Source organism: Ahaetulla prasina, chromosome 12, assembly GCF_028640845.1.
Source record: "Ahaetulla prasina isolate Xishuangbanna chromosome 12, ASM2864084v1, whole genome shotgun sequence".
NCBI lineage: Eukaryota > Metazoa > Chordata > Lepidosauria > Squamata > Colubridae > Ahaetulla > Ahaetulla prasina.
This window is the reverse complement of record NC_080550.1, coordinates 559,579-574,330: the sequence shown is the minus strand read 5'-3', so window position 1 is coordinate 574,330 and position 14,752 is coordinate 559,579. Positions and strand designations below refer to the sequence as shown.

The following is a 14,752-nucleotide window of genomic DNA, read 5'->3' as shown; positions in this document are numbered from 1 at the left end:
ATAAACTGAGAAATAATTTGAAAGAGTCTCCTACTTAATGTAGGCTTTAAGTCTTTTCTCCTATTTTTGTTTTTATTTTTAATAAAAGTCTCTTTCTGGAGGGAGTTGCCTGGTATAAGCTCTCTTGGACAGTTTTTGTCTTGGTATCATATATATTTGGAATAGACTTTTTTCATAGTTATATTCCAGATTTTCTCCACAAAGCTGTTGCCAGAATTTGGCAGTGTCTGCTTTATTTTTGAAAGTACAACTGGAATCAAGAGTAAACACTTTGCAGCACTGCTCACTGTTAATGTATTTGAATTTTTTTCCTCATGAAATCTGTGGAAATAAGTGTAGATTAGGAAGACTAGTCATTAAATTCAAAGAAGATGTCAGTTAAAAAAGTCCTGAAGCATACTTTCCTTTGATATATAAAGCTAATTAGTTCAAGAGAAAAACCGCTGCAAGAACTTTGAAAAATGCTAGCATTTTAAACCCACAGATCTTTAATGTTTTTCATGTTTGAGCTCATTTTCAAGCATCTGAAAAATTGGCTTAGGAGAACTAGTTGTCTGTTACTTGTCAGCTTTGGTTGTCTGAGTCAGTCCAATTCCTTTCAAAAACAATGTGTGAGTTTGTTCTAAAGAAATCTAGTATGCAGTAGTAGATTCTCTTGCGTTACTCCACACATTGAGCAACAAATTGTTTCCAAATACATGTATTGTAGTAGTAGAGTAGAACATAGTTGTGTATATAATAGACAGATTTTTCAGTACTATTTTCCAGATAGTTGGCAGATAAACAATATTATTTAGTATAATATTGGTTAAATGGTAGCTTGTATTTAATGCCTTTATTATACTCCTTAAAATATGGGCTTTAGTAGTAATAATCTTGGTCTGCTTTTTAAAGAAAGATAATATATTTATATATCAGGGCTAAACATAGGAAAGTTTAATTCCAAATGTTGTATACAGTGGAAAAGCAGTCTGTTATCAACACAGCTGCTTGCAATTACTGCAAGTTCAAGTCCCACCAGGCCCAAGGTTGACTCAGCCTTCCATCCTTTATAAGGTAGGTAAAATGAGGACCCAGATTGTTGGGGGCAATAAAAGCTGACTTTGTATATAATATACAAATGGATGAAGACTATTGCTTAACACAATGTAAGCCGCCCTGAGTCTTCGGAGAAGGGCGGGATATAAATTCAAATTAAAAATAAATAAATAAATAAATAAAATTAATTTGCCCTTAAGGCTGGCTTAAAAATTGCAACCTTGCGGCATGAGGCATGCCAAGATCTTTTTTAAAAAAACTGTATCTTGTGTGTGATAGGAGCAGGAGCAGGCATCTTTTTAAATGTTCAGCTAACATTTGAATACTTTCCACTGGGGGTTAATGAGAGTCGTCTTAATGACAGTTGTCTTTACATTTCATTTTGGTTACATTCAGAGTCCTTCATCCTGAATCAGTTTTACTGGTGTCATTGACCGATTAAACAATGAGGACTGATGAGAACTATTTCTCTTATTTAAGACTTAGCTTCTTTTGTTTTCTGCTTCCCTAGCCGTAAGGTGAGCTAATATCTGGTTGCAAATCTGGTAGCCCCAGGTCTCTTTCATTGTTTTAATCAGGGATTCTGGAACACATTAACTGGTTACATAAAATCTGCATTAGTAACCTTCCAATTTCTTGAGGAACAGGATTGGCTGAGCTCAAGCATGAGGCCCTGCAAGGACAGACTGCTAGTTCTCGTTCTAGTTCTAGTTCTAGTATTGATTGGCTTTTAATTTGCAAATCCATCTAAACCAGTTTAAAGTCAAGACATGGAAATTAATCTGTCAAGAGCACATTTAATTGTTTTAGCATAAGAGGAATGCTTCATGTTCATCATTCCAGATGTAAGGTGGCTCTTTTATCAACGATCAACTATCAGTTGACAGCTGTTTTTACATGTTAAGCTCTAAAGAGATGCTTTTGTCTCAAAGCCAGAGAACCATTAATAATCATAAAGGAGCATACATTGATACTGGATGTACTACATAGTATTGTATTACTAAGTGAGACCAGTGTGAAACCAGAGAATGATCCCTACTCTCCATCTCTGAGAAACAAAAAGAGAAGAAGAAGAACTCGTGTTAGTTTATGCCTAAAAGCCAGGAGGAAATGCTTGGATATCATTGGCAGCCATGGCGCTGGCCAGTTCTTCTCCTGTCATTTTGCCAGCGAGTGTGAAGAACTAGCTTACCAGTTCAGCTTCTAGTATGTATAAAAATAATCTAATTAAATTTCTACTAGCTAATCAAAATATATAAAAGAAGCATAAAACAGGAATAACACTTGGCTAACCTGAAGAAAATCATTCTTGAGCCTATAAAGAGATAGATGGCCGGAGTATTTCTTAGAGAAAGGAAAGATCCATAACTCTGGATTTGGAGGTGCAAGATGGGCTTCCTGATAACCTCCTCTAAAATGGTATGTTGAAGAAATTATGGTACTACAGATAATGGATTTCTGAGCTGCTTTTCAGTGCTTATATTAAAAGCAAATTAAAAAGTAGATGCCTTTGAGTTTATTTTGATTCAGGATGATTCCATGGATACATCTAGATAGTTTATCTGATGTGAACATGCAAGAAATTGCAATCTTGAAACTCTGATGTTTCCTGGCATTTCCTATCTAAATATTAACCAGGCCTAACTTTGCTTGCTTTTGAGATCAAATGACCAAATTCAAATGAGTGGAATCATTGAAATCAGAATTATTATTTATTTGTTAAATTTATTTGCTGCCTGTCTTGCCACAAGGCTGCTGTGAGTGGTAGAATATTATGTAGATCATGCTTGCTTCAGTCCCGTGGATTTTACCACTCAAATTCTGAGCAAGTCTAAACCAGGAACCACTATAGTATTCTGCTTCTTCTTAGCATAGGGCAGCTTGGCATGTCTGTGATGAGAAGTATGCGGGCATAGTTGTAATTTTTTAAAACATCTGCCCAAAGTTGCTGGGGCTGTGCATTTATTTAATAATAAATATTGAATTGAAGTATATTCTTCAAATTGATGCCAAGTAATATCCCAAATGAGTCCTGCAAAGCTTTGCATTCTAATAGTGTTTCCAAATTGGAAAGCACACTTTGAAAGAGGAGAAAATAAATGAATCACTTTATAGTTAGATAGGTGGCATATTAATTTAATAATCAATAAGCAGATACATAAAAGATCAAGAACAGCTTCCTCTAAGTAGTTTAGTTTGTGTTGGAAATAAGAGCTCATGATGGACAAAGAGATATAAGACCTGCTATTTTCCCCAATGCCTGCTGAGTAAAATCAGTTGCCCATGGCTGAAGACACACAAGGGTCTACCCGGAGAGGTTTAGAGAAGGGTTTTCTGTCCATCGGGTATGATTTCCCTGAGCTGGACCTCTTTGTTGCTATCGGAGCTGATATTTGGATAGAGACATTAGCTATCAGGCTGCCCTGGAATGAGTAACAGTTGCTTTTTGTTTTACCAATGCTTATCATAAGTATGCTAAGGAAAAAGCTGCCTTTACAAACATCAGAAAAAGGGTAGGGGGAGTAAGTGTTTCTGTCCCTAAGGTAAAATTCAGTAAACTAAAAATAGCACTTGGGGAGGGTGGGGGGGTGGGGGGGGGGAGAAGGCAGGTGCTGCCCTCTCAAAGGATGGTGTTGGCATCTTATCAGCAGGGCCTAATGGCAGCCTCCCAGGGTTCTGCCTCAAAGGGCTGAGGGCTAGTCTGCTGCTTGACTGCCTCTAATTATCATTTTTGATTGTCAGACTTCCTAGTCTGAATTGATGAACATGAACATCCAGTTAAAGTTGCAGGTAAGAAATAACAACTTGTGCATCTGTCGGTATAAATATTAAGTTATTCTCTGTGTCAAAGTAGATTGGACTCTGATTTGATTTTTTTTAAATGCTGTTATGGCATGTAAATGTAATGGGAAATTTTAAACTATTTGGGTTATAATATAAGTGACCAATCTATTCTGAATCTGCATTGAATGTTTAAAATAAAGGGGGTTGTTTTTTGATATTACTGGGATGCTAGTTGTTTTCTCTATTAATACACTTAACTTGCATTCTAGCTTCGCCATTCAGAGACAGGCATCGTGTGGTGGGTTGTGTGCTATCAATAGTGAAGACAAATAGTACCAGAGACACTTAACCCATCCAATCTCACCCAGGGTATAGGTCGGTCTCGTTTCAGACTTCTTCATCAGTCTCTCTCCTTTCCTTTTTATTTTGTTTTATAAATAGTGGATTGACTTAAGTTAACCTCTAATAAAGCTTTTGACATTGTATCAATAAATGAAGCTGGAGAAGATTAATAAGCCAAAGTTGGCATGAAGGTATGGAAGCAGATTTGCAGCCACTTTGTCTGTGACTTTGACAATACAAGGTCTGGTGTCCCTCTGTCTTTACTTCAGAACTTCTAACTTTTTCTTCACTGACTCTGGAAAGTCCACTCGCCCAGTAATTGGGAAGAATTGTAGCCAACAAAAAGAAAGAAACTAAGATTCCTAAAGGTTACTTGTATGGGGATTGCCTTTGGAATGGATCTGCCCTAACCCCTGTTTTAGGGGATGCGCACATTTTCTCTTCGGTCTCCTGAACAGTGAAGAGTATGTGGCAAATGTCTGCCACGCTTCATTCATTGGCTGCTTGTGCACATATTGTTTTGCATGGAAATGCTCAGAAGGACACCCGAAGCACTGGGCCCTACCCTCCCTATACGATGGGAAGAAGCAGTTGCAATATCTTCTTATCGCTAGGCTTATGCTTAGCATGTTGAAAAATCTGGTGCCTCTGAAGGCCTCCCTCTCAGAGTGCCCTGAACTCTCTCAGAGAATGAAATGCTAATGCAGTAAACTAATGCTTTAAGCTTTGCCTAAAGATAGCAATTTTCTCTGTGCCTACCAAAGAGCCTATGAAGAACAGAAGTTTTTTTTTATAAATTTAAGTCTTCCAAGAGGGAAGAAGACTCTTACACTTTATCTAGCAACTTGAGCAGCAGTAGCTGCATCTTTGATTAGGCCAGCTTCTCTGCTCCTGATTCTTGAGCTCTAAGATCTCAGTCTCATTGCTATAAAAATGCACTGGGCCTTTAGTCTCTGGAAGGCAGTGAGTGTATCTGTGAACAAGGCTCAGTACTGTTTAGAAGTCACTCTGGTTCCTTCATTATAACACAGAACAGGGATGATTCTTTTTGTATTGTACTATACTGTTTTGTTTTGCTGTCTGCTTGCCTAGAGGCAGAATAATAATCTGAACAATGCTACTAAAATTGCTACTGTGCCTTTTTAAACTACACTGTTTGTTTCAATTGCGGAATGGATAGTATGAGAGCACCAAGATCTTTGGAGGATTTAATTATAAACAATTAACCATTTATTGCCACAATACTCATAAAAATATTTGGCATATGTTTATAATTGTAAAAAAGGATTTGGTGGCACTTAGCTTTATTGATATGTAATTTCGCATTTCACAAAATGCATAAAAATAACCTGTCGAGCTTCAGTTTTCTTAATAATACAATTTTGATCCTAGAAACTAACTTATGCCCTAGAAATAATATTAAACATTGGAGTGCCCTGTATACACCTGTATTTTAACAGTGGGAAATGAGATTTCTGATAACCCTTTCCCCAGATTCAGCCAATTTTTGGACATAATTCTTCAGGAATGTCAGGTTTGAAGAGACATTTTGACTCTCCTGATTTGGGATTAATTTGTTTTTGAAGCTGCTTTAGCATCAACTGATCAGTCAAGGTTTTGCTATTGCATACTAAACATGAATTCATATAGATCTGCCATATGAAAAGTGAGCATTCATTCTTTGCTGAGGTGCATTCAGTCCCTTAAAATGAAGTCTCCTCGCAAACTTCAAATACAGCAGGAGAATATCAGTTCTAGGTTACACTCTTTTCTGCTTAATCCCTATACAGGTAGTCCTTGACTTACAACCGCAGTTGGGACTGGAACAGATCTGTTGTTAAGCAGTGTAGTCATTAGGTGACTAATCATCCTGATTTTGCAACCTTTTTTGCATTAAGTGAATCATGTGGTCATTAAGTGAATTTGGCTCTCTCCATGGATTTTGTTTGTCGGAAGTCCCCTTGAAAGGTTTTAAATGGCAATATTCTGGTCCTGGGACTTTGTGTGAATACCTGCCAATTGCCAAGCAGTCAAATTTTGATCATGCGACTGCAGAGATGCTGCAGTAGTCATAAATCACTTCTTCAGAGCTTTTCTAACTTCAAAGGGTCATTAAATGGTTATAAATTGAGGACTACTTGCATATTATAATTACTGTGCTTAATTGAAATAACTAAACTTGCTCATTTTTTTAAGCTTTGAAAGCCTCTAATTTATATCTTGACATAGTTTATTATAAAATCAATCAAGCAGTTTATTTGTTTTTTGCCCTAATCTATCCTAATTGCAACCTGAAACACAGGGCTAACAAAATTTTACAAAAACAAAGCTTGATCTCTTGATTTCCATTGTGTATAAGCAAAGTCATTTTTTTCTTTTCAATTATGTAAAATAATATTTTGGAGGAGTTACTATTTATTTGTAACATGCTTCTCACTTTGTGTTAATATTGTTTAATAAACTCTAATAATCATTGTGTTTCTTGGAAAGATTTTTATTTTCATCTGAATTCCCTCTGTAGGGAATTATCTGGCATAATGGTGCCAGTGGATTTGGGTGATTGTGCTAATTTCCCTTTTTAAGTAAGGAAATGGGTTGTCCTTTTCCAGAGGTGACCGTCTTTATCTCACTTAACCCACAGATAAAAATGGATTCTAGGCTAACAGACTGGTCAAAACACCCCAGTCAGTATTTTGGACAGTTTGCATCAGAGATGAGTTAGTCTTCCTACTTGCTCTTTTCTTATGTAGAAATTAAAATATTGTCACATTTTGCATGGGTTTTCCAACTTGTAGAAAATATTTTTTATGCCAATGCAAGTTTACAGCATTCTTTCTGCATGTATTTCATTATTCACACAGAATATCTAATCAAAGCAAGCTGAATAGCTGAGTGAGTGAATAGTTAAAATATACATTTGCTCTGTTTTAATAAAGATCACTTTAGAAATGTCAACTTATTCTAACTCAAAAGTGGCTGCAAATCAGCAATTATAGTCACTGAAACAAATTTTAAAATTTTCTAAGGAAAGCACTGCATTAATGCATGATATAAAAGATTTTTTATAATTAAAATGCAGTTTTGAATGACTGAATTTTCCAATTTCAGCCACTGCATTTGTTGAGGCACAAGCTGGAAAATGGAACTGGTATCAATCAGTGCTCTATATTATTTTAGTAATTATCTGGCAATGGAATGAAGAATCCTGAGGGAATACCTCACAGATAAAGGTTCCTCTGAATTAAAGCTAAAGTAGAAGATTGATATGATTCACTCTTAATCTGTATTTCTTCCATCTTTTGATGAAGTACTAGTATTTTCAGTTAAAGTGACAACAAAGTTAGATAACCAAGATAATCATTTATTTGTTTTCGGAATAATTGTTTTAAAAAGATTGTAATACTTTTAAATGATCAGACTAAAAGCTGAGTTTACACACTGCACTTATTCCATTTGAGGCCAATGGCTCATAAAAAAGTATTCTTTTGCATTAAGAAAATTATTGCCCATTTGTTTCCCTTCTAGAGAAGATACTGCTCTCAATTCAATGCTTCTGCAATTTATCTTATTTTGTAAGACAAGTTCATGTCCCAAGTTAAGCTTTGTTTTGGTTCTTGATTTCACAGCATTCTGGAGAATCTCCAGAGGTATTTTAGAGCCCGTTTAACTCTTGAGCGGTTACCTTATTATCCAAGAAGATTTTGGGGCCTGTGGGGTTCCTGCATAATCATTCCTTTCATTTGCATGAACCTGTCTTGCCTCTTCCCTTGACAGGAGCTGCTCCAGTTGAGCTCCTCATTCTTTCTTCCAGTTTGAAGAATGTTGAGCTACTTTTGGCTGAGGAAGGGATCTCTGCCTGCCCCTTTCTGCCCCCGACTCCCCTCCAAGAGCATTTATTCTTTCACCTGAGGGAGCTGAAACAGCCTCTTCTCTCAACTTGCTTTTCAGGACCAGGGCATCCTCCAAGTTAAAACATTAGCCAATGCTTTTTTAAAAAAAAAATCATAAATGATAATTGGTACCAGTTCCATTTGTTGCTGTTCAGTTATTTTATATTTCATTTCTCATTTGATAATTGATATCTGGAATAATCAGCAGCTCTCTTCTCATTTATTTTCTCATTATTTTTATTCCAGGATTTGCCTCTGAAGCAGGGAGTGTCTGCATTAAAAATGACCTGTAGTTCTCTGCTTCATAGGTTAGAAACTTATTTTAATACTTCGTGGCTAAGCACAGTCCCAGGTTTTTGAACATTTCAGATGCTGAGCAATTGGCAATAATGTGGCCTAAAATGCACATTCCTGGGGGTTCCTATCATTTTCAATGGTCCAGATAAGGCAATGAAAGCACCTTTGTTTGCTTGCAACCATTTTGTGACTTGCAGATTTTCTGAAAAGTCTGATTGCTACTATGCACTAAAATAAGAAATATAATTTGGATATCTTTTCTGAATACTTCTGTGTTGCTTAAGCCTTATATTACTTGAAGCGCTTAAATTCCAAAACAAGCCAAATTCTAAAACTTAATTTGGGGAAAGAATCGGTTCACCAAATCACGCTACTTCAAAGGGACTGCTATAGCCAGCAGAGTTGGGATCAGGGACCCTGTATTGACTTGTGGATTATACACCACAGATGCTTCTTCAGCTCCCTCTTCCTCCGTGGGCGGTGCTTGCAGCTCCTTTACCACCTCTTCCGGCCCCACCATTTACTCTACCTCAGTTACTGACAGCAAAGCTATGCAAGTGGAGGGCTGCTCCTCAGCCATGGGGGTAAGTAACCGTGGGGTAAGTGACAAGCAGTTAACCAATAACACAGTCCAGCAGCAGCCACAGTCCACCCCGAAGAGGCACACAGTCCTGTACATCTCGCCACCACCAGAGGATTTGCTGGACAACAGCCGGATGTCCTGCCAGGATGAGGGGTGCGGATTGGAGTCTGAGCAAAGCTGCAGTATGTGGATGGAAGACTCCCCCTCTAACTTCAGTAACATGAGTACCAGTTCCTACAATGATAACACTGAGGTGCCACGTAAATCTCGTAAGCGAAATCCAAAGCAGAGGCCAGGGATCAAACCGAGAGATTGTGAAGAATCGACCATGGATATCTTTGATGCTGACAGTGCCAAAGCGCCTCATTATGTCCTTTCTCAACTCGGCACGGAGAGCAAAAGCAACTTGAAAGCAGGAAATGGGTTGGTATCTGCCTTTATGTTCTATCAGCATATGTTAAACCAGACAAACAAACTAAAAACATAACTTTGATTTTTCCCTAGAGTTCAGCACACATTTTCACTGAGAGAGATGGGAGAGCTGATATTTGATAGTTTCTTAAGTTTAGCAGTCATTGAACAGGAATGGTTGTCAGCTTTTCCTTGTAGAGCGTGATTAGCGTGTGGGAAGTTTTTCAGTAAGAAACAGGTTTAAAACAGAGTGCTTAAAGTTGGAATCAGCTCCTGCATATTTTCCGCAACAGAGATAATTGTGGGGACTTAAGTCCACACTTCACCTGCTTCTCTTTCACCCTCTGCATCAGTTAAAGGCAGCTGATTTTGACCTTTCATATTCTTTCTAAAATGTTAAGATGAACCAAATCTGTGTTTGTGTCATCTCAGTTCTGTAACTGATCTTTCAGAAATAAATCTCTATCCTGTTTTGCTCTGTGCTTCTCAGTTGTGTGTACGTGTATGCGCAAATGTTGCCTGCAGCCTGCTTGGGTGGTGGTTTCTCATCTCTTTGTTTAATTGCATCTTGATTTAGGAACTCTGGTTTGCATCCTACTTCATGAGTGGAAAATGCACATGTGTATTACAGAAGGGAATTGCTGATTTTCTACCCAATGGCAATCCTTACCTTCCTTTGGAATCCAGAGGATCACAAGATCTTCAGTGTTGGCCATGGGACAATACGGGGTGCATTTGCCTGAGAAATCAGCAAGCCTCCACCCTGCTGCAGCCTATTGCACTGCCTAGAAACCTAAGTGACACTTGTAAAGAATTCTAATTTTTCTGGGAACAAGCAACATTATTGGGGCGCCATTTCGTTTGATGCCTCATGTCAGCCAATAAACGTGGAAAGCTCTGATTATAATTTATGTGTGATCCAGAAATCTAGCCTGCTCAGTTCTTTGCAAGTCAGTGTTACATGCTTAGGTCAAATCATTGCTTCTTCCTCTGAATTTTAACAAGGTGGGCAAGCATAGATTTGCATTTAAGAAGAGGCAAGCCACTGGCTGGATGCTCAGGGCTTGTTCCCTGTGTTGGTGGCAATAGGAGCAGTTGGGCCATGGTGTGGTAGATTGTTCCTCGTAAGTCAGAATTTTTACCACTCTGGCTTACTGCATGTGAATGTGGATACAAAGTCTTGCAGTGAACTCTTTCGAGTTTGCCTCCTTCTTTGAAGGACTTCTCTTGTTTCTTAAAGAAAACTCTATTTCATGTTATCCTTGAGTCAGAAAATATTGAGTTATGGGAAGGAAGATTTGCCATGTAAAGGAAAAGCCATCTTGCCTTGCCCTCCCTTGGAGGAGGAAGACCATAAAAGTGAGGCTTGCCGCTAAACAATTTTCCAGGCTATGATTGGAGAGGCCTTATACAGTGTGGCCCATAATCTTATATGACCTGTTCTCCTCACACAAAATTTATAAAAGCCGTACAAGGACAACATTAAAATGAAAACTGCTGATTCTGCAGATTATCCACATCAAAAGTCATCTTCAGATTATATTCAAAGAGGCTATTAGAAGAGATGATTTTTCAAGAAATAAGTTCATAATCTGAAAATGAACACTGTAGTCCTATGAATGTTGACTTAGAAATCAGCCCATTGAATTAATGCTGTTGACTATTTTTGTAGAATAAATACAAGGAGTCGGTGTTGTTTAATTTTTTTCCAGAACTGAATGCACTTCAGCTGCTAAATAACTACTAGAATATAGTACTGGGTTTAATTAAAACAAAATGCCTTCCTATCATAGAGATTCAGAGGCTGTTTTATACTGTGTCAAGTTGTGCATCGCTTCCGTATTTGAAAGGGGAAATGTAGTTGGGCATGCACTAATTGCTTGAAATGTGCCTTTCCCCAAGACTGCCTCCTGGTGCACATGCCCAATCACGGAGGTCACTTGGATTCAAAGTATTGCCCAGCCCTAACATTTTCCAAGAGCCCCTTGGCTAGGGGAATTAGGAATTGATGCTTTTTTCAAGGGTTATCTCGTGAGTTTTGTGGTCAAGTAGCAGAATGAATCCTGGTATCAAGAATCTGTGGTGCATATGAAATCTGTGGTAAATGAAACCTAATTGGGGGGTGGGGGCTGATTCCTTATTGATTGCAGAGATGGGGATAACTATTCATATTCATGATCAATTTATCAATGTAATTATCTCAGAAGCAAAATTGTGCAATACATATATTGTATAAAGCAGATGTCCTATTTTGGCTGCTGGAGCTCTGCTGTTGAGCTCCAAAGAATGCTCCTTTCCTGTATTTGGGCTTCTATTGTATGTCAGAGTTCCTACTTCAGATGGCAGGTCCCCGAACCCTGGCTGGAGGCATCAAGAGGTTGGGGGCTTTTTGCACAACAAGACTTTCCGGAGGTCAGATTTTGAATAACGCATAGTTACATTTACTAAAGAAGGATTGCAGGAATTTATTTCTTACCCACTTCTGAAGCAATAAAAGCCAATGGAAAATGTGGTGCCCATATCTTCTGGGCTGCTCTTGTATATTTGCATATAGTCTCATAAAATGGGAAAGTTTGTTATTTTCAAAATGCAATTATTGTCTAAAACCTCTTTTAGAACTTAGAATCCTGTGCAACTGCTTATTATGTAGCCTGCAGTAAAGATTGAATATGTTTGTTAAGCATTCTTATTGGAGACAATGTGAGTTTTATTCATAAGTGCCCAAACAAAATAAGACAGAATTTCAAGTTTAACAATATTGCATGCTGTGCTTGAAGCCTGGAAGTTCACTTGTAAAACATAATTTACTTCATAATACACATACTGTTTATGAAAGACTAGCTCGGAGGGCTGAACACATTGTACACATGCTTTGTAACATATCTCACCCAGTACTGGTTCTTTCTGGAACACAAATAGAAACACCAATTGCTTGTCTTTTGGATGCCTGATATAGAGCAAAGGTATCGGGCAGAAAAGAACAACAAAATGAGATGCTAGGATCCTATTCTAATTTAATGAAACCTTGCACAAAAAGCTAGCTTAGATTTTCAGGGCTGGTAGGATGCTTAGAGAAAAAAAAGGCAGGGGACCAAAAGATATAAAACAACAAACTGCTGTCATCCGCTTGGTCTAGCACAATCTACAGTCCACTTGTAGGCAAGCAAATATTGTAAGTCTGTTCCTCATCTTGAAGCTAGAAGTGTCATGATAAAGATTTCTGCACTCAGGTGACTGGTCTACCTGGATCAGAAACCTAGCTGAGAGAAGCTTTTCTGCCATTTTTTACTGTCCCAGAAGTTAGGGAAATCAGGGTCAGACCTGTTTGTGACATCCAAAGTCAGGCTGAAGAGTTATTTTCATGGTTCCTCTGGGGTTTATTCAAGCAGATTTTATTTATGAAACTCCCCTTGTTTACCTTTAGCTGGATCATTTTGCATTTAATTCTTCCCAGAGGCTCTAAAGCAAACAAACCACTCTGATCCATTGCCATATTGCCTCTCAAAACGAATTTCTGAAGGATCAGGAGCAAAGCAAGCTTGATAGATAACATAGAAATGCAACATTTCACTTTGAATGCATGGTGTTACCAATGGGAACTAATTGCTATTTTGATTCATTTACTTCTGAAAAGTCTTCTTTGTGTTGCCAGTAGAAAATTATGCATGTGATCAGTCTTTAAATAGCTCAGGAGAACTGCATCAAATATAGTTTTTTTCAGCCAGGTGGCATGAATTCTTTCCATTAATATATTTGTTCTCAAGGAAAGAAAGAAATAATTGTAACCCAGCTTACTTAAATGCCACAATTTCAGTTTCTCTCATTTTAAAATGCATAGAAAGTGCCATACATGAATGGGTTGACCTGATATATTAAAAAAATTCAGCAGCCATTTTATACAGGATGTAGTCTACATGTCCACAGCCTAGATAGCTATGTCACAGTCAATGTAGTTGTTTTAATGTGCTGAAATGAAATATATTTTAATCTAACAACATCAGTTTGAAAATGTATTTAAACATATACTTGCCTGAAATATATAACAATAGGAATATATCCTAGGAAGAAATGGTCCGGATTTATTTTAACCAGGTGACATTTGTGAAGGTGTGCTAGGTTAACTCTTCCAGGAACTGGCATTTCATGCAAGCTGGTGAACTAAGGCAGGTTGTTTAAGCTATTTATGGTTAAAATATAACTATAAATCTTGTCCTCTAATTACTAGTTAAAAAATCTAGGTTTTTAGGTTTCTGGCTATGTTCTTTTAATTAAATGACACAGTTTTTGTCAAAGGGAAGTAGAGAAATGATGCAGATCTGCATATATGTCTCTGTGTCTCCTGGTTTCCCTGGCCGCTTCGCTTGTTTGGAAGGAAAGCCTTTGGTAATCTGTTTATTAATCTGCTTTAATGTCTCAGAATCTCAGAAGTCCCCAAGGCGACTGGAGGGAAAAAGAGCCCTATGTTGTGTGGTCAGTACCTGGGCAAAAGTGAAGGCAAAGAGCTGAAGATCCTGGTACAGCCGGAGACTCAACACAGAGCTCGCTACCTCACTGAGGGAAGCCGAGGCTCGGTGAAAGACAGAACCCAGCAGGGATTCCCCACTGTCAAGGTATGCAAGCTGCCCTTCCCCCTGACCTTACTGGAGTTTCTGTGAGTGGGCTAGTCAGATTTCTCAGGATGAAAGTTGTCACTAGAACAGCCCTCCAATCCTCAGATTTGTGGTTATGTTGTTGTTCCCGGCAAAGGACTGGATGTTTTTTGGTTGAAGACAGGGAAGCCTTTCTAGCTGGATGGAAGGAGTGTAAATATAGAGCAGGGGCTACTCTTGGCTCTTTATGTTAAATAAATGCACAGAGCACCATCTGTGCGGCCTCTCCTGAATGAAAGAGGGTTGCTGTCACTGGTTTTTCACTTCAGTCTCCTAGAGAATACTGCAAATATGGTTGAAAAAATATGTGATGACCCTTGTTTTGTGTATATTAATTGGTTCCAAATATTCATTGACTTTGCACAAACAATAGAGCAGAAAGTGCAGTGGACCTCTGGGGTAATTGACTGAAAAGTAGACACTTAAACAAGTTAGTTATCTAGTATGTTTTTTCTCTGAAAAATGAAGATGTGTTTCATTTAATTGCACACTAATATTTAGATCCCCTGGATATATGCACAATTTCTAAAGAATAGCATTAAATTCTTAAGTGATTTCTGGCTTCATCATAAGCATTTTTCTACAAGAGAGTGTAATATATAAAAAGTCGACTGTCTTTTGAAAATGCTTCCTTTTCAGAAAGAACATTTATATTATATGTATGCTCAAAATATGAATACAATAAAATCAACGAGGATTTGATAGAATATAACTAAAAATATCAAAATGTTTAAAATCCAAATAATTCATCCGTTTTG

At 37.8% G+C, this 14,752-nt stretch overlaps 1 protein-coding gene across 11 annotated transcripts in view; it reads left to right on the top strand.

The window, feature by feature from the left end:
* The window catches only part of NFAT5 (nuclear factor of activated T cells 5), a 46,496-nt gene that overhangs the window by 14,175 nt on the left and 17,569 nt on the right, over nucleotides 1-14,752 (top strand). For 6 of the 11 annotated variants that reach the window (XM_058155529.1, XM_058155527.1, XM_058155528.1 and 3 more), the window contains exons 3-4: nucleotides 8,799-9,357; nucleotides 13,763-13,955. In XM_058155529.1, the coding sequence (XP_058011512.1) occupies nucleotides 8,799-9,357; nucleotides 13,763-13,955 (752 nt within the window). Of the gene's footprint in view, nucleotides 1-3,780; nucleotides 3,829-4,091; nucleotides 6,022-8,300; nucleotides 8,363-8,798; nucleotides 9,358-13,762; nucleotides 13,956-14,752 lie in introns of all 11 variants that reach the window. The other 5 variants (XM_058155534.1, XM_058155533.1, XM_058155536.1 and 2 more) reach the window with 5 other exon arrangements.